The 26688-nt window shown below is 49.4% G+C and overlaps 1 protein-coding gene across 7 annotated transcripts in view; it reads left to right on the top strand.

The window, feature by feature from the left end:
* The window catches only part of PLEKHM2 (pleckstrin homology and RUN domain containing M2), a 416125-nt gene that overhangs the window by 216052 nt on the left and 173385 nt on the right, over positions 1-26688 (top strand). For 4 of the 7 annotated variants that reach the window (XR_014962413.1, XM_085608943.1, XM_085608947.1 and 1 more), the window contains one exon: positions 689-923. Coding sequence is in view for 6 of the 7 variants with exons in the window: in XM_085608943.1 (XP_085465069.1) it covers positions 689-923 (235 nt within the window). In the remaining variant the exon portion in view is untranslated. The remainder of the gene's footprint in view (positions 1-688; positions 924-26688) is intronic. The other 3 variants (XM_085608944.1, XM_085608946.1, XM_085608948.1) reach the window with 1 other exon arrangement.

Below are 26688 nucleotides of genomic sequence, written 5' to 3'. Positions count from 1 at the left end.
TGGGAAGTCATAAGCAGTGCATGGCGAGGGTGCGAATTATAGTTACTTGAAATAACTGTCTCTGATAAACTGGTGAATGTCGGTGTGTTTTTTTAGTTTAAATGTTTAAACTGACATTCTCCTAACTATAACGTCATTTTAACCTTTTTCCCCCATTCAATTTGTGTATATGTGTATATATATGTGTATACATTCAGCAGCACCTTAAATATTGTTATATTTTGCTAGAGGCCCTCAAAAATCCTCCCATGGGTGAAGACTGATCAAGTTGTGCTTGAAATGCAAATCTCCAGCACGGAAGAGACGATTGGTCTTCTGCCATTTTCACATATATCAATGTAGATAAAGCAAATCATGTTGATTATACGATTGGCCATAGACAAGAAAATTATTGGTGAGAGAAAGTCTGTTATGGTAGTACGGTGGATTAGAAGCCAGCTGGTTGATCACCTGACTAGTCTTACGGGAATGTTTAGAGCCATTCAGTTAAGAAGCCACGTGAAGCTGTTTAGTCTCTTGCAACAGGAAAGCCTTGAGGCAAGACCATGCACAGTTTCAAACTTCATTTCCTTTCTTTGTCGGTCCCTCTAAAAGTTTTTTTTTTTAGCCTAAGCTGATTATTGAGCTACCTTCCCAGACCATTTAATTTCGTTTCTGTTCCCTGTCGACCTCTCCCCTCATATACCAGAAGGCGAGTTGATGGAAACAATCACCTATTCACAAACCGTGGCCTCCGAACCCTGCACTAGGCTCACTGGCGTGAAGAGCCCCACCCAGCGCTACAACCCTTTCAACGGTGACCGCTCAGATGAACTCACATCATCGGAGTCCACGCCAGCACACACAGCCTCCCTGGGCAAAACCGATGACACAGCCGAGGCCACAGACCAGTCCGAGAGCTGCACAGAGCTGGAAGTGATCAGGTCAGTGCTAAGTCTTACTGGGCTTGAGTTGGAGGGGGTGGGGGGGACCTCCACCATTTACATCAAACCCATGGAATGTGCCAAAGTGTGTGCTTGTGCTCTTATGCACCGAATGACTAATTTGTGACTTCCTCTGCCTAAGGAGGCTGTTATCTCCATCATTGTTGTATTCCTTAGTCCCTACTTAGATTTCTCAGTTTTTCCATGTCCTTTTAGACGTTGCTTACGTGATTTGTCCTTGTGATTCATGTTACAGCGTCTCTACGGCAAGAACTTTTCTTTTCAAGTCTCATCTTATTCAGACATTTATTGAAATACACCTATTCTCTTGTGTGTCTACCTCTCATGCCTACTTGAAGCAATACTTCTCCCACTGTATTGTTCTCTTATCTTTTTCTAATGAATAATTTAGTAATGCATTGCTGACATACTGCTCAACAGTTACCGATTGCTGTTAAATGCACGTTGACATTTTATGAATTTTTAAGTTGTTAAAAAAAACAAAAACAATACCATGATGAATATTCAGAAGACTGGAAAGAATTGAGTAAAAAAAGAAGCTACTCCTGAGTCACGGCAAAGGTGAGTAAGTATATGCCTAGAGTCCAAGTTTCTTGTCGTGCAGAAATGTGTAGTTTTCTGTATTAGCCGTTTCTGTCTCTTCGTTCAAGTGAAAGGTTGTTCCAAGGCGCGACTGAACTGTGTGGGAATTGAAGGTCACTACATTTTTTGAGGCAGCATTTAAATTGTACAATAGAATTTTGCTGTTGCTAAATTACTGTGGACAAATGCCTTTGATAGGTCGGAAAAGTTAGGTTGCACCTTTTTTTGTTCTTAAATCATTCGTTTTGAAGAGTACTTTAATGGATTTGTTGATGAGTTGGAAGACAGCACTGCCCTTTCGCTGCAGGTTCTGCGAGCAATGCCATATCTCATTTTCATACTTCAGTTTAGAATTATCCCACCGTGACCTTGAAATGTGTCTGCCATGTGCAAGATATCCATGAAGAATCTGATCATTTAAAGCTCATCTGCTACAGCAGAGTTAGGTATTCTGTTGTATCAAAGCTACCAGTGTGAAGGGATTGGCATTGCTCTATAGCGCTAGGAAGCAAGACTGCTCTCTAAGGAACACTGTCAAGGTGACAGTCCATTTGTTGGTTATGTCATAGGTATAATTACTGTTCAACTTCTTCAATTTTGGTAACGATGGTGAACATTAACATAGCAAACATAAGGATATCATGGACAGAGCGCTGAAACTTTCAGACACTCACCCCCAGTCACGGATCAGGGTTCAATCCATCATCATCCTTTAGCTCACTTCGTCACCCCAGTTCAGACCCGGCCATATGCAAATCAGTCTTGACCATGTGCCTCATGCACTGGTGTAACGAAACTCGAGGGGGCGTCCTTGCAAGGCATGTGGAGGGGCCCCCTCCAGGGTCAATCAGGAGCTCTGCAGCCAGAGTGCTGTGCTGGGCCTCCCGCACCGCGAGAGCAGCGGGGGCCTGTGTTACACCCCTGGCCTCATGGGAACAGTCCAGCCCGAGCTGCCAAGCCATGTCTTCCCTGGACCGGAAACAAGCATCCTGGGACCGATTTCTGGTTATTGAGCCATCATCAGCCAGGCTAGCTTGAATCCAGTGGCAAAGTGAGCAGGGGACCCACGTCTGGGCATACCCTGCCAACTTAGGGCGAACAAAGCAAAACCAAAGGTGATGATGGACGGAGTGTTGAACATTGCAAGTACTCACCCCCAGTCAACTGATCTGGCTTTAATCCATCATCCTTCTTTAGCTCACTCCGCCACCCCATTTCAGACATGGCCATATGCAAATCATTCTTGACCATGTGCCTCATGGGAACAGTCCAGCCTGAACTGCCAAGCCGCAACTTACCTGGACTGGAAACTAGCATCCTGGGACTGGTTTCGGGGTAACACCCCTCATCAGCCAGGCTAGCTTGAATCCAGTGGCAAAGTGAGTAAGGGACCCACGTCTGGGCACACCCTGCCAACTTAGAGCGAACAAAGCAAGCGCAAGGAGATGATGGACAGAGCGCTGAAACTTTTCGCATTAACATAGAGCATAGGTAAATTACTTTTATATATTGGCTGTTGGTCTTAATATAACTTATGAGTGATTATGTCAACCCATTAGTAATTGTACCGGACCTGAATGATGTGTTAAGAATTTCTAGGATTGAATGGAAAATCATTTGGACTCACTTAAGTTGGCTGAAGAGTTTGAATATCATGCAAACATTCAGCGGAAGGGAACTTGATAAGGCTATCTTTCATTTGCTGAAATTGCCATGAAAGGGTGGCAGGGTAAGTGTTGCTTGAAAACATTGGTTCTGAAAAGATTGATCTGTGGAAATGCCACACTGGTATATCACAGCAATGTTGTTTCCTACCTTTTGGCAGGGAAGTGTTGTTTACATTTTAATGAGATTGCTGTTAATTAGTTTTTCGCTTTGATTACTTGCCACAGTATTTTCTTTTTCCCCAGAACAGCGACTTCTTTTTCTCTTGAGGGTAGCCGGTTTGAGTCCTTTGTAACTTATTTTGTAAGTAAATATAAGTACATTTATTGGAGGGCTTGTGTGACAGTTCCTTGAACATGTCTTCATATAATGGGCAAATAGTTATTTATAGAGTTGTATGGTGGAGGATTTAGATTTCACTATTACAGGGAGGTTTACAGTAGTATCAAGCATTGTGGTGATCTTAGTGTCCGCTTTTAAAAGAAATTTAAATAGGCTACATGAGTAATGCAGTGGCTGGGTAGGTAATTAAAGCTTCTCATGAAGGTATTTGGAGTGATCTTTTTCAAGTTAATCTTTGAGTTGGAAGCTTTTTAGGTATAGATCTGGTATTGTTTTGATGTGGTTTATGAATACCAGTTAGTAGCCAGCTCCAGGATCTAGTTTGGGTGCCTGCTATTAAGTTCACAAACATAAAAAAATCTAAGCCATAGAAAAGGAGAAAAATGTACTTGCACTCTTAACTGTTCCAGACAGTGTGACTTTGGATACCTGTGACCCAAAATCACCTGTCTCTTTTAAAAGTCCAGACTCCGCAGCATAGATTTTGGTTTCTTGCCTCTCAGTGCCCATTTCTGACTGAGTTTAATGCTTCTCTGTTTCACATACCCAGCTTTTCCCCCTCATCTTATTGGAAGATTGGAACCTTTACCTTTCAGTTTTTCCCAACTGCTAGAGTTGCTCTGGCAATTTGTAGACCGTTGTGAGAGAAGGAGAACAAGGACTAAGTGTACGCAGTTATCAAATCAAAGACAATAGCATTACATTTTTAGGAACAGCACATTATATTTATCAAGAAGAGAACTGTTAAGTGTTTATGCAGGGATTCAAAAATAATCACCAGGTGAGGCATCTTCTGTGCAATGTGATGACGATTTCATCTTTTGAACAAGTTTAAGTGAACACTAGTATCTGGATTTTCAGCTGCAATTATTTCTTGAATATTTTATGTTTCATTAAGGTGTATTCTTTTAGAAGTGCAAACTTTATATGGATTAACAAAGGAATTTGTGGGTGCTATGCTTTATGGGAGTAATGGAGACTCAGATGCTGCTCCCTGGAGAGTATAGTCTGCCAGGATTGATATTAATTAACAGGTTAGTTTTCTTCATTGATATAGTTGGAAATGCATGGGATTTTGGTGTGCTAATTTGATAGATCTTGATGTACCGGTTGTTATATGGAGGCAGTGTTCAGAGGTGTGTTTCTGAGACTTGAAAGAACACCTATGTTGCCGTAAATGTTTCTGATGAATACCTCTAACCTTGTGACTATCCAAGGGCCCAAACTGGATCCAGCATCTAAAAAAGCACCAATTGGTGGTGGTGTACGACTCTGAGCCGTCTTTGTTTCATTCTTTGAATTGACAAGCCGAGCTGCATTTGAGCACAACCTATGGGTTCATAAGTCAGTTTCTTTCGATGTCTGCAAATGTGGATTCAAGCTCCACTCCTTTTCTTCATACTTTGAAGAGATTTATTCTCAAAATTCTACCAGTGTGTGCAAATGAACTGTCGCCTACTAAGACAACCGGATTTTAACCTTGTAGGGCAGACAGATGTCTGTGACAAATCCCTACGAGGTGTGCCTCTGGTGTTTGGGTTGTGGCTATGACTCAAAGACCTGTGACGACTGTAGCCAGATGAATCCGAAAGCCATCCAAGAAAGCAAGGTGAAGTTTTACTTGGGAAAGCACAGCAAGACTCCATGCAGGTCCCACCCTACTGTCCAAGTTGTGAGTGCGGACCCACGCCCTTTCCTAAAATCATTCCCTTGACCGATCCTCTTTGTGGGCAAAGCCTCCAGGAAAGTCCAAAAAGAAACATACGAAGTCCAAGCAGGATTCAACTTCTTTCCGCCACGCTCGATCTCCAGAGAAGGAGGAGGTGTCACCATGCCTCTTGGTCTTGCCTCCATTTTACCAAGGAAACAATAGCAACACTGGGCCTGATGCTTCCCAAATTTTCAGGTCCGTCTCTGATGTTGCAGTAGATTGAAGCTTTTACAGAGGCCATATGGCACATCTTCAGCACACTTCCAGTTTCCCCTGGCCTGCCTTTGGGCCTCAGTCATCAGCAGGAGCCTCCAGTCAGGTTACTGCCAGAAAATCAGTCCTCAGCACTGTCTGTTCCCCTCAAACTGGCTTCAGGCTCTGCACTGGCATCAGTGCTAACTTCAGTTCCGTTGTCAAAATCTTCGCTTGTCTCTTCAGAGGAGGATTCGCAACCTATTATGGTGTCCAACTCTGATCTGAGTTTGTCTCGTCCAAGGCTGTGCCCCAATTCTGATGTAGCGCAACCAGGGCTCAACCCCTCTGATTCAGACACTATACTGTTACCACCCAGATGCACACAGACACTGCACCAATGTTTTAACTCAGAGCAGAGTCCACCATATGGAAACAAGGATAGCGGTGATGGGGTCCAGTTTGCCCCACCCTATGGTGAATAAAGCTAGTATGTGGACCTATAAGGTTCCTGTGGGCTGGATACTTCACCCGAAATTGGGCCTGTTTCTCCTGAACTTTGACTGAGGAGAGTACATCATTTGTCAGTCTTTAGGAGAGCTGCAGAAGTTCTTAACCTCCCCACTATAAGTAAAAGCTAATGTTCTTACTGAGGTCCTTTAGGCTGGCCAGGCACCAACCAAACCTCTTGTACCCTTCAATGAGACCCTCACTGATATGCTGTTGGGCAATTTGGCAAAACCATCTTCTGGCCTTCGGGGGTCAATCACCAAGTTCACGTTGCCATAGACCAGCTTTAGATGACTGATTTTTTTTTTAATTTTAAACCAGCATCCAACTCTTGAGAGTTTGGTGGTGCAGGTCTCCACCAGTATAGTGGACTCTAATGCCTTTAGAACTACACCTCCAAACAGTCCAAACATATGAAATGAAAATGTTTGGCAAGAAAATGTATTAGCTGGTCAGCCCTCCATTGTCGTCAGTCAGCACCAGCTGCCTCCTTGAACGCTACACCCATGAACTCTGGAACGTGGGTGGTGAGATCTTGCCATCAGACCCGGAACACTTACAGGCCTCATTGGCACAAACTATTCAGGCTGGCTCGGACACGGTTACATTTTTCATCCTATTAGACCTGGACACCACTGATTGCTTATGATGAGCTATTGGATGAAGTCCACAGACCTTTCCTGGGACTTCAAGGCATCCCATGCCTTTGGATGGATCCCGCCTGTTTAGTGAAGAAAAAGAAGACTCTGGATTGGAGCAATTTAATGAGCGGCGAGCCACGGAGCACTCCAACAGTTTTGCCCTTTTCCGGGATATGTCAAGGGCAGACATGGCTCACTGGCAGCTCTAAGCCCCTATGCCCACACAGCAGACCTCCCAGCCCTTTTGAGGTAAGGATCATGGGACAAACAGATAATGACCAGGCCATCAGGGACAGTGTATGTCTCAGGCCCCTGACCCCACAGCAACAACTTCAAAACCTCCTTAGTGCTCCCTTAGTGGCACATAACCAACTTCTAGGAGGCAGGGCCCACCACTTCTGCTAAGGGTTGTAGAGAATCATATACAATGGGGGGGTCCTTTAGATCAACCAATGGGGCTATGCTTTGCAATTTGTTTTTGACCATGCCACACCTGCATTAGAGCAGCTTTCAGAGTATCATTTGTCTGTTTTGTGTGAGGAGGGGCAGGCTGTTTTGGCCAAAAGAGCCATAGAGAAGGTACAGGCTTCAGAAGTGGGTACTGGATGTTATTGCCACTACTTCCTTATGCTGAAGAAGGACGGAGGGTGTCCTCCTATTTTGGATTTTCACCCTCAACACCTTCCTGCTAAAGGACAAATTCAAGCTGATCACGCTGGCCCTGGTTATATCTATCCTGCCTCCCAAAGAGTGGCTGGTGGCATTGGACCTACAGGATGCCTATTTTCATATCCCCATCCTGTCAGCCCAGAGATGCCATCTGCGATTCAAGGTGGCCCACAAGCATTTTCAGTTTCCCTTGCTTCCTTTTCAACTAATTAATGTTCCTTGAATGTTCACAAACGTGATGGCACTGGTCGTTACCCATCTTCGGAGGTCAGGTGTACAAGTCTTACCTATCCCGATGACTAGCTGTTGAAGACGGGCTCAACACAGTCAGTTGTAGACCACCTTCAGAAGACAGTGAACCTCTTGACATTGCTGGGGTTTTCAATCAACCTGCCAAAGTTACACCTGACTTCTTCGCAGAAGCTTCTTTTCATGTGAGCCATCTTAGATATGGTTGGCTTTAGGCTTGGGCTATGATCCCGATGCTTCGGCCTCTATCCCAGGTCTCAGGGAGGATGGCTCTGAGGCCACTTCTTCTACTGGCCTCCTGCTCACCGGCCACGCCAGATGGCACATGCAAGCCCTGCAGTGGGATCTGAAATGAGCCAGACCAGGGGAACTTGTGAGATTTCATCCAGGTTTTTAGAGGAGGCTACAAAACATCTGCTGTGATGGTTGCTCGACCGCAATTGGAGCCGTGGCAGAATCCTTTCCCTCCCACTGCCAGAGTTTATAGTGGTGACAAGTGTGTCACTACTACTTGGTGACGCCATCTTGTTGAGTTGGAGACTAGAGGTGTCTGATCTGTGAGTCAGCGTACATCCTAACCCAAATCTTGGCTCTGGAGCACTTGAACTCCTGAAGTGTCATGAAAAACACACCAGTGAGCTAAGAGAACATCTTTTGCACCAAGCACAAGTTGGTCCTCGGTCATGACTCGCACTTATCAGAGGACCCAAGGGATAAGCTCGCTCATGAAATTGACCGAATATTTGAGTTTTTTGTCCTGAAGAAGTCCATCTGGACAAAAGGCGTTGGCTACTGTGGCTATTAATTTGAAAAGAAGAAGAATGTGAACAAGAATAAAGCATTTTGCTAAAAATCTATTTATTAAAGAAGATGAATTATTGGAATTGTGCATGGAATATCATGATTTAGGGCCACTCTATAGATTTGAAGGCTTTAGGCTTCCAGTAGAACCGCTGCTGCCTCTAGATCCAGTTTTAATTGGTGTAATAGTGCAAATATTGTGCTTAAGTTATGTGTGGTTGAACGAGTTGGTATAAAGCCTGATTGATCGGGGAGGACCATATTTGGTAGAAAGGACTATGTGTATGTATGAGATTTCTAAAGCGCACCTGTTACTCTGAAGAGTGTCCTGGCACTACTGCAGAGGGACCGTCAGCAAGAAGAAAGGAGGACAGAACTAGGGGCAGGAAAACAGCCAGGTTTTGAGTTTTTTCAAGAACACAAGTGTCTCCTTCATGCACCTGAGAGTCAGTGGAAACTTGTTCCAGAGAGAAGGGCCCAGGAAGGAGAGAGATCTGCCCCTGCCTTTCTAATACGAGGGACTATAGCTAAACAAAGATTTTCAGAGTGGAGGTTTCTCTGGGAAGTGTAGAGCTTAATTCTGTCTTGTAGATTGCCCGGGCCAGTTTTGTAGAGTGCTGTCTGGGTAACGAGCAGTATCCTAAAAGTGATCCTCTTCCTGACCGGGAGCCAATGAAAAAACAACAGTTGATGGACAGAATGCAGAACAAGGTCATACATTCACCCCAGTACAGAGATCTGGGCCTAAATCCATGTTTTTTGCTCACCATGCCATTCCAGTTTAGAGCCAGCCCTATGCAAATCAGTCTTGACCCTGTGCCTCATGGGAACAGTCCAGCCCGAACTGCCAAGCCAGGTCCTCCCTGGACTGGAATAAAGCATCCTAGGACCGGTTTCAGGGTTTCACCCCTCTTCAGCCAGGATAGCTTGATTCCAGTGGCATGGAGAGCACGGGACCCACGTCTGGGCATACCTGTCCCACTCGGGGTGAGAAATGCAAAAACAACCGTTGATGGACAGAGTGCAGAACAATGTCATACATTCATCCCAGTACAGAGATCTGGGCCTAAATCCATCGTTTTTTTTGCTCACCATGCCTTTCCAGTTTGGACCCAGCCATAGGCAAATCAGTCTTGACCCTGTGCCTCATGGGAACAGTCCAGCCCGAACTGCTAAGCCAGGTCCTCCCTGGACTGGAAACAAGCATCCTAGAACCGGTCTCGGGGTTTCACCCCTCTTCAGCCAGGATAGCTTGAGTCCAGTGGCATGGAGAGCACGGGACCCACGTCTACACTGGGGTGGCATGGTGAGCAAAAGAATGCTGGATTTAACACAGATCTCTTGACTGGGGGTGAATGTTTTGATTTGTTCTGCATTCCGTCCATCAATTGTGTGACTTTTGCTTTCTCGCCCTAAGTGCACCGGGTATGCCCAGACGTGGGTCCTGGGCTCGCTGTGCCACTGGAATCAAGCTATCCTGGCTGGGGAGGGGTGAAACACCAAAACCGGTCCTAGGATGCATGTTTCCGGTCCAGGGAGGACCTGGCTTGGCAGTTCGGGCTGGACAGTTCCCATGAGGCACAGGGTCAAGACTGATTTGCATATGGCCAGATCTAAACTGGGGTGGCATGGTGAGCAAAAGAATGATGGATTTAACCCAGATCTCTTGACTGGGGGTGAATGTTTTGATTTGTTCTGCATTCCGTCCATCAATTGTGTGTCTTTTGCTTTGGGAGCCAATAAAGGCTTTGAAGAAGGCAAGTGGCGTGGGAGCCCAAAGATGGTATATGCTGCTGCATTCTGGACTAACTGCTGCCTATTTATCAGGTTTTTGGGCAATTCTATGTACAACCCATTCCTGTAGTTAAGCCGTAAGATTATCAAGGCTTGTGCCACTTGTTGTCTAGCCTTAAAAGATAAGAGAGAGAAAATGTTCCAGAGTACTCGAAAGAGGGCAAAACCAGTTCCCACCACCAAGTTAAAATGGGAACGAAATAACAGTTGCCCATCAAATTTAAAGCCCAGGTTTTTTACCACCTGACTTTGAAATAGCAGGGAGGCATCCTACAGCCAGAAAGTCCCTCACGGTGTCTTGGCCTCTGATCCCAAAAAAGAGGAGCTCGATCTTCCTGGCATTACATTCAAGTTGGTTACTGGAAAGCCAACTCAACGTTGCAGCAAGACATTTACAAATTTTCACACCTGGAAAAGCATGGAAGTAACAGGCGAGTTGTTCACAGCATGATTGGGAAGAGGGATATAGTTAGTTTCATCCTCCGGCGAGGTGAAAAACGTAACAATTAAAAACATTTCCTTGGAGTGATTGCCAGCGTTTAAGATTTTAGCCTCAAAATGTAATTTGTTTTGCTAATTTAGTCTCTTTATGATACTTCCTAAGAACCTCTTTATAGTCTGTTTTTACATTTGGACAATAGGTGGCTCTCCATTGCCTCTCTATACGTTTACACTCAAGGTTTACATTTTTCAACGCCTGAGTGTACCAAGGACTGGACAATATAAGGCGACATTGCTGAGTCCTCCTTACTGGAGCATATGCTCGGATAGCAGTCTCTATTCACCTATCAATCCGGCTCACGTCTTTTTCAATATGGCCGGAAAGAATGGGTTCATCCTTTCCTAGTGTAGAACATAGGGCTTCTGGTTGAATTTTATGGACAGCTGGATAAGTTGCCATTCCTAGCAGAGGGGTCTTTAACCTTTGACCATTTGAACCTAAGCATGTAATGGTCAGACCAGACCTGAGGGATAGGGGTATCAACTTCCAGAGGACGGTACGTGAAAATTAGGTCAAGAGTATGGCCAGCAAGATGTGTGGGGGCAGAAATGGAATGGGCAAGGCCCATAACAGCCAGATTCTCCAAAGGCAGAGAGCTTTCTCTTGCATCTGCAGATTCCATGTGCAGGTTATAATATTATAATAATAACCTTGAATTTGTAAAGCGCACACCTACCTCCAAAGTGGTTTCCCGGCGCTGGGGGCCCTCGGAAAGATTAAGCGAGCTATTACCCAGAGTCACATGGTGTTGGGCTAACCTGCCGCCGGGGATCGAACCGTGAACCCTATGGTCCGGAGTCAGGCACCCTGGCCGCTGCGCCGTGCCACACCTCTTCCACTTCCAGGTTGAAATCCACTAACACAATGGAATGCGGATATTTAAAAGTTAAAGGGGTCAAGGCATTGCATAAAGAGGATATAAACCCTCCGGAAGGACCAGGATGCCTATACATAAGTGCCCCAATACAGATTGTTTGGATGGGAGAGCGTAAAACCCAAAATCTCTACGCCTACTAGATCCATATGGGGGAAAAGGACCAGAGTCTAGCACGCCTTATAAATAATTGCAAGTCCTCCCCCTCTACCCTTATCACGGACTTTCCTCATAAACTTAAAGCCTTTGGGGACAGCTGTCCAAATATCTGGGCCAGCGAAATCTGAGAGCCACGTTTCTGTTAAAAATAAAGCATCAAAATACTCATCACAGGGGGAGGAGCCTAGCGCGGGACCAAGATGGCTGCGTGAGCACAGAGCTCCCGCAACCCTCGTTCCCTCCGGCAATTATCCTGAAACAATCCTGTGTCAAATATCCGGAATATTGGAGATGAACCACTGCTGAGGCGAGCGTCGTTGTCCGGACTGAAATTGTACACCGGAGACCGAAGTTGTGACAAATGGAAGTTCGCGGCCTATCCCCCGGGAGGTGCCCGGGTCTCGCGTTGGCATGGGCCCGGACACTAATTGAACAACAGCGGCCGTGTGTGGGGTGGACCATCGGATGGGGCCTGTTTACACTTTCACTTTCGTTTTCTTTTACAACTACGTGCCTCGGCCCGCGAGTGTCTTGGACAGCAGTTGCTTGTAGCTCGGCCTGCACATGCATGGGCTTGCATCGGGGTCCCGGATCCAGCGGACCTCGTGCCAATTGCGTGGCTGAGCGGCCTGTTTTTTGACGCTGACTGTTCCGGGGTTGAGGATGTCGACCAAATCGGAAGCCGACAAACAGAAGCCCAAGAATACCAGGCGGGGGGGGCTACACCCAAACCAACAATATGGATCGCTATGCCCAGCAAAAGGGATCGCCAAGCGGACCGGGGAAGCCACAGGAATCGTCGAGAGACGACTCGGTCCCCGCACCGGAATTGACACTGCAAGACATCATGGGCGCCATTGAGGAGATGAAGTCCTCTATTGGGCAACAGTTTGAGACCCTGGCACACAAAGTGGACACCATCTCAGTTGACGTTAATTTGCTTCGCGCTGACCTGGGGGAAACTAATGAGAGAGTTAAATCATTGGACCAAAAAACCACTAGCCTCACTGGGGACGTCTCTGATCTGCAAATAGAGGTCCGTACGCTGAGGACTACCAATGACCTCATTGCCCGCAAGATGGAGGATTTTGAAGGCCGGGCGAGGCGCAATAACGTGCGCATTGTTGGCGTTCCGGAGAAATCGGAGGAGCAATCAGCGGACTTGTTTGTCGAGGACTTGGTGGTTAACCATTTGGCGCCTAAGGGCCTCAGCAAGTTCTTTACGGTCGAGCGGGCCCACCGAGTCCCGGGCGGGAGGCCCAAGGTGGGAGCCCCCCCGAGACCGATCATCGCCAGGATCTTCAACTTCAGGGACCGCGATGCCATTTTGCAGGCGTCACGAGGGTCCGGACCGGTCACTTTCCAGAATACTGCAGTGAGTTTTTATCCTGACTTCACCCAGGCAGTGCAGAAGCAACGGCAGAGTTTCCTGGGGGTTAAGAGGAGGCTACGTGAGAGGGGCCTGAAGTATGCCATGCTCTTCCCAGCCAAGTTGCGCGTCCAGTACGAAGAACGAACCTTTTTCTTTGACTTGCCAGACGAGGTTGGGGAATGGCTCGACACATTGCCTCAGCGGCGGACTAGCGGGATCATGCTGGCGGAGCGGAAGGAGGCCATGTCGCAAAAGAGTGAGGACTCTGGTGATTGAACATTCTGGCTAAGCACGGGACAGTGGTTCGCTGATTTGTTTTTACTGCTAGCTATTGTCCGGGGGTGGCGAGGGTACAATGGGATCTCTTTCCTCCTACGGGGTTTCTTCTTGTAGATTAGCTTCTGCTAGGGCGACAGGCACACTGCAAGTTGGGGGGGCTTTTAGGCTTATGCAGGGGTGCAGGGTGGGGGGTGGCTTGGGCTTGTTGGAGTGTTTGTTGTTCTTCATTTTGCAAGGTATCGCAATGCAAGTCTCGTGTGCTGCTCTCGGGGGTGGGCGGGGGTCTCTTGCCATTCTGTGATGGGGGGTAGGGGTTTGAATATACTTAGTTGGAATGTTAATGGCTTGGGGGATCGTATTAAGCGGGGGATTGTTTTGCAATTTCTGAAGAGGTGCTCTCCTCACATAGTTTTGCTGCAGGAGACGCACCTGATAGGCAACACGTGTCATGCTCTCAATAGAAAGGGTTATACATTTATCGCGCACTCTGGGTTTTCCTCGGGATCCCGGGGGGCTGGAATACTTGTTAGGACTTCGCTGCCGTTTGAGATTGATTCTACTACTGTCGATGAGAGGGGGCGCTTTGTGGCGGTTGTGGGGAGATGGGAGGGCAGGACACTGGTTTTGGTTTCTGTTTATGTCCCTCCTGGCCTGCAGACCGCCACATTTGCCGACTTGGGAAGGGCTATGTTGGATCTCCCCAAGGGCGTGTTGGTAATGGGTGGTGACTTTAATGCAGTTGGTTCCGGATTACTAGACAGACATCCGCCAAGGGACCCCGGGGGGGCGCAGAGATGGCTCCCAGATTTTATTGATACACTAGGTTTGGTTGACTGCTGGAGGCTGCTGCACCCCGCTCAGCGGCAGTACACTTTTCACTCTGGGGCACACGGCAGTCTCTCTAGAATAGATTATGTTCTCACCTTGGCTGCCCACGCTTCCTTGGTGTCCGAGGCTAGGCACATGGCCAGGGGCATCTCCGATCATTCGCCGGTGTGGATTTGTATGGATTTTGGCCGTGGAGCGGCAGGTAGGGTTGCCCCGATTAACCCCTGGTATTTCCGTGACCCTAGGACTCGTAGCGCGTTGCTGAAAGTGGTTGATCTCTACTTTTCGGAGAACCTTGGCTCGGTTACCTCCGCGGTGTCTTTGTGGGAAGCGTTTAAAACAGTACTGAGAGGGGAGGCCCTCTCCTTGATAGCGGATGTCAAGCGTCGGAGAGATGCGGAGGTGGCGCAGATCGAGGCTGAGATAGTGGCATTAGAGTCTGTCCTGGAAGATGAGGTTACGGCGGAAACACTGCATAAGTTGAGATTAAAACAGTCTGAATATAAAGCACTGGTGACCAATGCGGCTAAGGTGCTTAGCAGGGAACAACAAGGGCGATTGTATGATGTGGGTGACAAGGCTGGGAAATTAATAGCGTGGTTAGACAGGAAAGAACGAGTGAATAGAGTGGTGCCAGAAATACTGACTGATGGCGGGGATATTGTCACAGAACCCGATGGGATAGTCCAGTGTTTCGCGGACCACTTCCGCATGGTCTATATGTCTGTGTCGGACAGGCCGGAGGAAGACTCGCATGAACTGCTGCGAGACATTGCCCTGCCTTGTCTATCCGACGTCGACAGGGAGGACCTTGATGGTGCCATCACCGCGGATGAGGTTGCAGTCGCTATCCGCTTGCTACACCCGGGCAAGGCCTCGGGCCCGAATGGCTTGCCGATCGAGTTGTATAAACTCAGGCCGGATAAGATTGCTCCGTATTTGCGAGATATGTTTGTAGAGGCGCGGGAGCATGGGCGTCTCCCATTTGACCAACGTCTGGCGACAATAGTGGTTATACATAAAGATGGCAAGCCCCGGAACAGATGCGGATCGTATAGGCCGATCTCCCTACTCAACGCTGAGCCAAAAATCCTCGCCAAACTGTTGGCTAACCGTTTGATCAGGGTCATTGGGGACTTGATCCACCCGGACCAATCCGGGTTTATCCCACACCGCAACACTGCGTTGAACCTCAGGCGACTCCATGGCGTGCTCGCGAGGGTTGGGACGCTGCGGGAGTCGGCCATCTTGGTGTCACTCGATGCCACGATGGCTTTCGACACTGTGGAATGGCCGTATCTGTGGGCAGCGCTCACAAAATTCGGCTTCGGACCGGGTTTTATAGGCTGGATTAGGCTACTTTATGAGGAACCTTTGGCTAAAATCGCGGTGAAAGGTAGGGCGTCATCTCCGTTTGAGCTTGGGAGGGGCACCCGGCAGGGGTGTCCTCTGTCGCCACTATTGTTCACCCTCGCCCTTGAGCCGCTGGCGGCATGGATTAGATGGCAGCCAGACATAAAAGGGATCCGATGGTCGCCAGACCACGAGGACCGCATTTCTTTGTATGCAGACGACATTTTGTTATACTTGACCTCACCTAGGAAATCCCTCATAGTGGTCTGTGACGTTTTGAATTCTTTTGGTAGAAACTCGGGTCTCGCCATTAATTGGGGAAAGTCGCATCTATATGTCCTCAGTGGAGACACCCCTACCGTCCCGCGGAATTGCTCCATCCAGATCGCCCAGCGGGGCTTTCTGTACTTGGGGATATATATTTCCACCGATCCCTCTGTCCGATACGAGAAGAACCTACTCCCTCCGTTGTCACGCTTGAGACGGGACGTTGCGGGTTGGAGGCGGCTACCGCTCTCCCTCCTAGGTCGCGCCGCATTGTTTAAAATGATGTCTCTTCCCCGATTTCTCTACGCCTTACAGAACACCCTAGAGTTAGTTCCTGCCTGTTATTTTCGTGAGGTGGAGAGCCTCCAGCGCTCGCTGTTATGGGACGGTCGACCGCGTATAGCTATAGCAAAGTTGACCCTTTCATGGTATGACGGGGGGATAGCACTCCCTGACATCAGAAGATATTATTGGGCTACCCAATTGGGAGCGATTAACCACGGTGTTTACGGTCCGGCGTTGAACCCTGGGTTTGCTATAGCTCGGTGGTTGTTGCGCGGGGGTAATTATCTTAGGGCGCTGTATTCCAAATCATTGGATGGGTCCCTCACAGGACCAACCAAGACGGCAGTGCATGTGTGGAAGGCGGTTACAAACTCGTTGGGCTGGAAGGGCAGACTTACCCAGGCTACTCCGCTTTTTGAATCCGATATACTAGGGAAATTATGGCACACGAAAGGGTTTGAGAAGTGGGACCTAATTGGGATTTCTAGAGTTGGGGATTTGCTGATTAAGGGTAAGGTGAAATCGTTTGAGATGCTGCAGACGGAGTACGAACTAGGGGGTACTGAATACTTTCGATATGCCCAGGTGCGTCACGCTCTACTATCTGTCTGTGCCGAGGGGGAGGTCGTGCCTGAGTCTTCTCCTTTGGAGGATCGGATTCTGGATGGTCATATGCCGGAGAGTACAATCTCCTTGATTTACAAGAAGCTTGTAAATGTTAGGACCGACCTCCTCCTTGATGTGCGAGAACAATGGACTAGGGATGGTCTCGAACTGGACGATGAGGACTGGCAATATGCCATCTCCTCTCCGAAGGAGGTTGCGATCCCGGCTAGACTGCGGCTGGTGCAGCTTAAGATACTTCACAGGGTTTATGTCACGGGGCCCCGCCTGATTCATATGGGTTTCTCTGACGATGGCTTATGCAAGAGAGGCTGTGGGATGTTGGGCACCTTTCTACACATTATTTGGGAGTGTGGGGAGATTGTAGAGTTCTGGAAACAAATTCATGATGTGGTGAAAGAGGTCACGGGTATCGCACTCTTCCCGGAGGCAAGACGATGCCTATTGAATGTCTGGGGTCCCACCGACTATGATGCCGCTCAGACCCAATGGGTGACCCTGGGGAATATGGTGGCGAAGCGAGATATTGCGCAGCTGTGGGGATCCCACAGACCTCCCACCTTGGTAACATGGATGGAAAATATGGACTGGGGCATGTTCCGGGAGAAAACGGTGTACAGTGCCCGAGTTCGCCCTAAGAAGTGGCATAAGATATGGGGGCGATGGAACCATTATAGGGGAGATATTTGTGTGCCCCCAGTTACTGAGATGCTCGATGTGCACCTTTCCCCCTAGCTCTACTCCCAACTATATACGTAAAACTGTTCATAACCTGGAGTCCGTACCCCTGCTTTCCCCTCACTTCTTTGGCGTGGTGTACTGCTCCGCTGATGGGAGTGGGACCTCGCCCCGGCTGAGAACTAGCGCATGCTTATTATATGCTTTGCCTTGCTTGGGTTTTTATTTTTTTGGTTTACATTAAAACTAAACCTTTGTTACTCCTGATGTACGGATATGGACCTTCCTACGTATTGTTCTCATCGTGCTGCCGGACCTCCGGGATGTCGGCTGAATAGTTGTGTACCATGTTGACGTAAATAAAGGTTTAAAAAAAAAAAAAAAAAATACTCATCACACAGTAGGTCGTGAATATTATCAGCATGTTGTGGAAGAGAGCGGGCGTTGATCAAGCCCGCCACAAAATAGGGACTGGGACATAATTGCGCCTTTAAAGATTGGTCCCAAGCATTAATACAGAAATCCCACAAACTGCATTTTGTCTGAGAGAGAACAAGGGAGTATGGATAAAAAGGGATACACATGGAGGTATGGGCCAAATCCCGAAGTTGTGAGAGGCTATAAGAGATACGGGGAGTCCAATTCCTGATAATACCAGCATAGTGGCTGGCGCTGGACGCTTCCGGTGCGTTGACAGGAGCAGATGGGCTTGCCTTTGTCGCGCCGGCGTCGCGTCCGGGCAGCGTCCTTGACTAAATACATGGGGAAGTCAGGTAAACTAGAGTGCTCACTTCCAGAAATGGGTGATCTAGTCGTCCCCAATGAGAAAAAATGGCCGCTACATATTAGGGCTTTGGCCCGGCGAGAGATACCAGCTGTTCCCTCCCCCGCACTCACAGGAAGAACCCAGAATCCCACCTGCTTAAGGTCAGTTTACAACAGTTAGCAACAAGTCAAATTAAATTTAAACAGTTTTAAAACCAGAGCAATAAATAAGGATCAGTGTCTAAGATACGTTAAAAATCAGGAAGGAAGAATTTTAAAATACTTGAGACGTTGCAGCGTTTAAAACACAAAAGCGAGCTAAGTGAGTTAGACCCACTGACGTCCTACTACTAGGACTGTAGTCTTCTAGCTAGGATTTTTGCCAGTATTTTGGCGTCCTCATTAATATGTGAGAGGGGGCAATAGGGCTTGCACTTGTCCAGTTGTTTGACAGGTTTTCAGTGTGCTATGAGTGCCTCGTATAGAGTTAAGGGGAAAGTCTGTTTAGTGAATGCCTCTGTATACATGGCCTGCACGTAGGGCACCAGTAGGTTTGCAAATTCCTTATAAAATGTGCTAGTTAGCCCATTCTGCTCCGGCACTTTGCCATTTGGCAAAGAGTGAATAGCATCATGTATCGGACAGGGTTCAGGCAAGATGCCTGACGTCTGTCATCCATGTGCTCTCCTCCCAGTTTGCTAGCCAATAGTCCAGTTGGGACCAGGAATTATGCACTACGGAGGCTTGAGTGCCTTTCCAGCCTCCTTGGTTGCATGACCTCCACAGGTGCACCATATCGAGTTCCTCCATGCCCTTCCTCAGTACGGTGGTGGAATGCCGTTCATTGCCAAATACCTGCGTTGATCTATCCTGCAGCAGGTCTCGGGGTGTATTCGGATCCCCCCATATTTTTGGAGATTATGGCAGGATGCGTATTTCATTCCAGATCCAAGTGAAGAACTCTGGGTCATCCATTTCCATTCACTAATGTTATTAGGGAGCCTGATAGGATACCCTGTAGTATAGCATATCTACCCTGGTTGTCTGTGATGGAATGGATAACCGTGAATGCTACTCCTTTTTTAACCAGTGTCAGTACCCCCCTAGTGTATGAGGAGGCCAGTCTGACCACAGCCCATCTCAATCCCACAGTACCCTCTAACTGTTTTGTCAGGTGGGTCTGCTGGAGGAGAGCAATTTGTATACAGTGTCGGTCTAAGTATGCGAGAACTTGGTGCGTTTTGTGGGGGGTTATTAAACCCATGTAAGTTCCATGTGATGAGTGATGTAGGGCATAATGGCTGAGGTTTAGTCATTCCCCTCATGTACGAAGATTAGGAACAGATGTGGCAGCAGTAGGGTGCGGCTGATCCTGCCCTCCCTGAGAGCCTAAAGCCACCTAGTATTAGCACGAAGAATATAGCCACCTGGAGCTTCTTTTCTTCCCTCAGGGAAAACGACATATTCAAAACTCTTCTGAACATTAACCCCTCTAATCACTTCAGCGACCCATTGCCTCCATCTGTCTTCAAAGAAATCAAGATTGTCAATGCCTCATCTCAAGGCAAGATCCCAGAATGTCTGAAAGCAGCTCAGATCTCACCCACTCTCAAAAAACCTGATGTGGACAGATCTGAACTCAACAACTTGGCGGCCACTGCGCTAATTCACCACCACCCTCCTCGCTCTCAACCCTGGAAGACTTGGACAATGCCAACAGGCCTCGCCTAACACGACCCATGGCCAGTTCTCCTGCCTCCACTGCCACCAGACCCTCACCGCCACCCCGGCCTTCAACACAGCCGACGCCAGCACCGGCGACATCCTAAAATGCATCCTCCTCAATGTACGCTCCTTACACAAACAGGCCATGGAAATCTGGAACCTACTCGACTCTCTCTCGCCCGACATCGCCTTCTTCACAGAGACCTGGACCAACGCATCCTCCTCCCCCGACATCAGCACCGCCATCCCAGTCGGATACAAGATCCAGAGGAAACACCGCCCCAACCACCCAGGAGGGGGCCTCGCCATCGCCCACAAGAGCACCCTCCACCTCACCACCTCCAGCAAAACCTTCCACTCCGCCGAACACCAGCACTTCTAGATCCAGACCACCCCCAAAGCCACACTCCGAGGAACCCACGTCTACAGACCCCCCGGCCCCCGAATACCCTTCGCCACCACCATCACCGACTTCATCGCACCCCACGCCATCGCCTCCACAAACTACATACTCATTGGAGACCTGAACTTCCACCTCGACATCCCCAGCGACCCCCCCCCCCCCCCCCCCCCCAACTCCACTATCCTTTGTGACAACCTCGCCAGCATCGGACTTAAACAACTAGTCAACACACAGACCCACAGAGCAGGACATACCCTCGGCCCCATCTTCAAGGCAGGTAACAGCATCAAATTCAGCTACACAACGCAGCCGCCATGGACCGACCACCACTGCGTACACTTCGCCATCAACAAACCTAAACCAGCCCCACGCCCCCCACAAAGGAACTGGAGCAAGGTTATCGACGAGAAACTTAACTCCACCCTCACCCGAGACAACCACACCTGGGCACCAGAAGCAAATGACACAGCCAGAGAACCGCACACCTGGATCTCCGACTGCGCAGACAAGCTCACCCCGCTTTGCAACCCCAACAGACAACGCCCCAGGAAAGCCGCCTGGTTCACCACCGCTCTCCAAGAAGCCAGACGCACCTGCAGACGCCTGGAGAAGAACTGGACAAACACCAAGACAAAAAAACCACACCACCTACAAGGACGCCATGACGGACTACCACAACCAGATCAGAGCCACCAAGAGGAACTTCATCCACAACAAAATCCTGACCAACTCCAAGGAACTTTTCAGTGTCATTCAAGAATTCACCAACCCGCTCAGCGAAGCCACAGACATCACCCCATCCCAAGACCTCTGTGACGAGGTGGAAATAGGTTCCAAGCTTAAGATCAAAACCCTCTACGACAACTTCATCGACCATCCACCAGGTGCCAGAGACCCACCCCCAGAAACACCAGCCAGCCCACCATCTCCTACTGGACATCGATCACGGCCGAAGACACTGCCTCGACCATGAAAAAGCATCCACTCGGGGACCCCCACCGACCCCTGCCCCCCTCACATCTACCACAGAGCCGTGGCTGCCCTCGCACCCGAACTACAATGCACCATCAACACCACCTTCAAAACAGGCACCTTCCCAGACGACTGTAAGAGCGCTGAAGTCAGACCTCTGCTCAAGAAGCCCACAGCTGACCCCACCGACCTCAAGAACTATCGGCCTATCTCGCTCCTCCCCTTCGCAGCCAAAGTTGCAGAGAAAACAGTCAACAGGAAACTGACACGATTTATTTGAAGGGAACGCCGTCCTCGACCCGTCCCAATCCGGATTCCGAAGCAACCACAGCACAGAGACCGCCGTACTCTCCGCCACAGATTACATCCGCACCCTCCTGGACCAAGGCCACTCCGCAGCCCTCATCCTACTCGACCTATCAGCGGCCTTCGACACCGTCTCCCACCACACTACACGACGCAGGCATACAAGGAACAGCCCTGGACTGGATCCGATCATTCCTCACCGGAAGAAGCCAAAGGATCAGACTCCCACCCTTCCTCTCCGACTCCATGAAAATCACCTGCGGAGTCCCACAGGGTTCATCCCTGAGCCCCACCCTCTTCAACTTCTACATGGCCCCCCACGCAGCCATGGTCCGACAACACGGCCTCAACATTGTATCCTACACCGACGACACCCAGCTCATCCTCTCCCTCACCAAAGTCCCCACCACTGCCAAACTCAACTTCCAGAAAGGAATGCAAAATTTCGAAGTCTGGAGGAACAACAGCTACCTGAAGCTCAACGCCGAGAAGACAGAAGTCCTCGGTTCCACCCCTTCTGCAAGGGACAGCACCTGGTGGCCGACTGCCCTCGGAAGCCCACCTACCCCCTCAGACCACGCCAAGAACCTCGGCATCGTACTCTACTCATCACTCACCATGAACCGACAGGTCAACGCCGCCACCTCCAGCTGCTTCAACACCCTCCCCAAGACCTTCAAGTGGATCCCCTCTGAGTCAAGGAAGACAGTCACCCACGCACTCATCACCAGCAGACTGGACTATGGAAATGCACTCTATGCCGGCATCAACAAGTCCCTACCCCGCAAACTCCAGACAATACAGAACACCGCCGCCAGACTCGTCCTCAGCATCCCCCGACACGAGCACATCAGTCAACACCTACGAAGTCTCCACTGGCTCCCCGTGGAGAAAAGAGATACTTTCAAAATCCTCACTCACGCCTACAAATGCCTACACAACAACGGACCCAAATACCTCAACGACAGAATCAACTTCCACGTACCCAAAAGAAACCTATCTTCCAATCTCGCACTGGCCGAAACCCCACACATCCAAAGAGCCAGAGCAGGTGGAAGATCCTTCCCTCACATTGCAGCCAAGACCTGGAACGAGCTACTGGTAGACATCAGACGCACCCCCCCCACTCAGCGCCTTGAGACCCTCACGGGTGAGGAGCGCGCTTACAATTCTCTGATTGATTGGTTGGCCTAAGAACTGTAACACCCAGTATTGTCTACCTTACCGTACCAAGCAATGTTTGAGCGCATCCTTATACATTTTTATTAGCTCATTATGTTATTCTCTCTTCCTCGACAATGTTCCCCTTTTACCTTGTCCACCCCCCCCCTTCCATTATTGTGAAGCGCTCTGTTACCCCTCGGGGTCTTGTTTGCGCAATACAAAACTTTAAAATAAATAGCAGTGCATGCATCAGCTGAACCAAATAGTCCAAGGCTGTGACAACAACATTCTAGAACAAATACCCCTCCCCATCTCACTTCGGCATCCCACTTATGCTAAAGACCTTCCTATAAGAGAAAAACATTACAAACAATGACAGTAACAATTTGCAGCATTCAGAGATCGCCGCCGGTGCAATAACTCTTAAGCTTATTTGAAGTGTACCCGCGTAGGACCAGTTGAATCCTGATTGCTGACCCGGCAGAAGACACGTGAGTGCCGGGCTTATTGGGCAGATAGGGGTTGGGTGATGTGGATGGTATCAGCAGGGGTCAGCCCCTTCGCAAAGAGCTCCTATACTTTGCACTTCGGGTCAAGTCAGTGCAGCAGCCTCACATTGTTTCAAATGCCTATAAAGAAACAAGTTTATTGGCCTGCGAGGCCACTCGCCATACCCAATTACCTCAGCTGACCCAGCATGAGGCCATGATGATCTGCGCGCCTTCATGGACACCTACAGAAAGGAAAATGACAGTGCCTTTTATTTATGTTTTGTTTTTTAAAACATAAATAATTATTTAGGTTCGAGGCATGTGGGCTGCTGAATTCATATCTGTGCATAGATCGCCGCCTAGTGTTGGGTCCGGATGTTTGCACGTTGTTGTCCTGGAAGAGTCTTCGAAGTATCCTTGGATAGGTGACTCCTCCCCTGGACTACAGTGCGCATGGGCATCCTCTCCATCCTCAGATTGTTTTTTTCCGCCATTGGGTTCGGATGTGCTATCTTAGCTCAAGTTAGGAAAATATTTTTTCAAGGCCAAAAGGCCTTTAGTTCGCGTCGGTACTGTTTATCGATCGGGTTTCGATAGAATTTGTTAGTTTACTAACTTTCAGCACCGACTGCTTTCGCATTTACCTGTCCATCGACTACTTCGACGATGGAATCCAGGACGCCATTCAAAAGGTGTCCGGTATGCAATGCGAAGTACCCACACATCGACGTCCATCCGGTGTGCAACAAATGCCTTTCGCCGGACCACGACGAATCAACATGCATGGCCTGTGCCCGGTTCCGCTCGAAGAAGACTCTGCGGAATCGACGTGCGGCGAGACTCGAGGCGCAGCACGCGGCACCGGCCCCGACAGACATCTTCGGCGAGGCCGAGGACGTCGAGGAATTGGAAGTCTTGCCCTCCAGTCCCGTTTCCGAACACGAACCCGGATCGGACGAGGAAGACGAGTCACTCTTCCACAGAGGTGAAGACGACACCGAGGTAGGAGACGACGAGGAGGCCTTCGGGGCCGAAGAAAGTAGCTCCAATGATGAACAAGGCCTACCTGTTCAAACCGTTCAAACACCAGTGCCACAGCCTATGGCTCCGGTCGAGGGATCGCCTTCGGGCCTTACCCGAGACCCATCCCGCAGTTCTTCGGCCCCGCCCTCGGGCCCGGCCTCGGACGTTCAGCGGCAGCCATTACTACATAAACAGGCTGGTTTCCCTATCACAAAACCGAAACCGAAAGCTGCTCAGGTTCCACCGAAACCGAAACTGAAAGTAGCGCTGGTCGGATCGAGGCCTTCGACGCCAGCGCACCGCGTCGGCACCGACCGCACCAAGAGGGACTTCGGTGCCGAACTTGAGGCGGGCGACGTTGGAGTCGACAAACGGAAAAAAGCCATCGGCACCGACAAACCTGCTCGGCTACCGGCACCGACGACACCAAGGGCCGTACCGCCTGCTGTGTCTCACATCGCTCCCTCGACGACACCTAAGCCTCAGGCATCGAAGACTTCGACGGTGATCTCTTCACCCCGACTCGATGACCCGCCGGCACCGAAAAAATCTACGGCCGCCTCTACGAGCCTGGCCGGTGCCAAAGCCTCGAAGGCGCCCCAAGTACGACCTGGTGTGACGCAAGGCAGCAAAACCACACCTGTCCTCCAGGACACATCGGGCTCCGGTTCGGTCGGAGCTCCCGCAGCCTCTTCGGTGCCGACCAACATTACCTTCGGCTTGCCTCCGTCAACAATCCCAAAAATGTTCCAACTCAGGACACGGGTCACCCAACCTACGGTCACACCTGCTGAGACGTCTCCAGCACGTATCATCGACGCCGGCACTGGCAGAATGATTCTCCAGGACCGAAGGATAACTTCGGAGCCGCCATTGGACCCTTTCAGGATCCCACTAAAAAGGAAGTTGCCTGCAGAATCGGAACCTCTCCTTTATGAACCCTTCCATTCATCCTACCAGGATCCACACCGGTTCTCCCCCACACGCTCCGATACAGACGCATTGGAGGACTACATGGCTGACCAAGTCCCCTACCATGTAGACACGGACCCTGATGACCAGCAGGACCCTGATCAAACTTGGGGCGACCCTGCAGACCCCAGTGCACCTCTCGATGCACAGGATCCACAACTCTATGGGGCAAAGACATCTCCTACGGAGGATACTGCAGCGTTCAATGCTCTTATCGAACGTGCTGCCAATAACCATGGGGTGCAGCTTCACTCTGATACCATCGAAGATGACTTTCTAATGGACACCTTTGCATCCTCAGAAAGACATGTAAAGACTCTGCCAATGTTGAAGGGGGTCCTCAAACCAGCCAAGGACATTTTCAAAGAACCCACCAGGGCACGAGTGATAAACCCCAGGATTGATAAAAAATACAGATCAGCACCTGGGGATCCTACTTACATCAGAGGACAATTACCACTCGACTCCATCGTCGTAGCGAATGCACGCAAGAGGGCACACTCGCAAACAACAGGTGACGCTCCTCCCCCGGACAAAGAGTCCAAGGTGTTAGAAACCTCTGGCAAGCGAGTTGCCGCCCAAGCTGCCAACATATGGCGCATAGCCAACACTCAGGCGCTCCTTGCTCGCTATGATAGAGCGCACTATGACACACTTGAGCAAATATTCCAACATCTCCCTCACCAGTTCAAGGAAGGCGCAGAAATGCTCATCAGAGAAGGACAGCTACTAACGAACGCTTCCATCAAATGCGCACTAGATGTTGCAGACACGGCTGCCAGAGCCATAAACACAAGCGTCATGTTGCGACGACATGCCTGGCTACGGATCTCAGGATTCAAGCCTGAGGTACAAAACAATATACTGAACCAGCCCGTCAACCCCGACTATTTATTCGGGCCAGAGGTTGACACCACCCTCGAAAAGATAAAAAAGGATACGGACACTGCAAAGTCCATGGGCGCACTACAAACTCAGTCCTTTCGGAGCGGCTCCTTTCGTCGCCCCGGAAACAAGGGAGCAGGTAGAGGACAGGGGTCACAACAGACATATAACAAAGGCAATACACAGACCACCTATGATAAAAACACCCGAGGTGGATATCGTGGCTCCAGCACAAAGGGCAGAGGACGCGGCTACGGCAACACCAGGTCCTCCCCCAAGAACAAGCAGTGACGCCCTCTCCCTTCCTCCCGACCACATAACACCTGTCGGGGGAAGGCTACAAAGGTTCCTGTCCACGTGGAATTCCATCACCACGGACAGGTGGGTCAAAGATATTATAAAATACGGTTACTGTCTAGAGTTAACCTCCACTCCACCCACAATACCACCAAGAAGCCGTCCTATGTCCTCAGAGCACTTAACGCTCTTACAGCAAGAAGTGCAAAGTATGCTTCTAAAAGGCGCTATAGAGGTCGTACCCATCCACGAGCAGGGTGCGGGAGTGTACTCCCTCTACTTCTTAATTCCAAAAAAGGACGGGTCGCTCAGACCTATATTGGACCTGAGACCCCTGAACCAGTACATTCTTTCAGAGCACTTT

This window comes from Triturus cristatus, chromosome 1_2 (genome assembly GCF_964204655.1).
Source record: "Triturus cristatus chromosome 1_2, aTriCri1.1, whole genome shotgun sequence".
NCBI classification, from domain to species: domain Eukaryota; kingdom Metazoa; phylum Chordata; class Amphibia; order Caudata; family Salamandridae; genus Triturus; species Triturus cristatus.
This window is presented reverse-complemented; position numbering and strand designations above follow the sequence as displayed.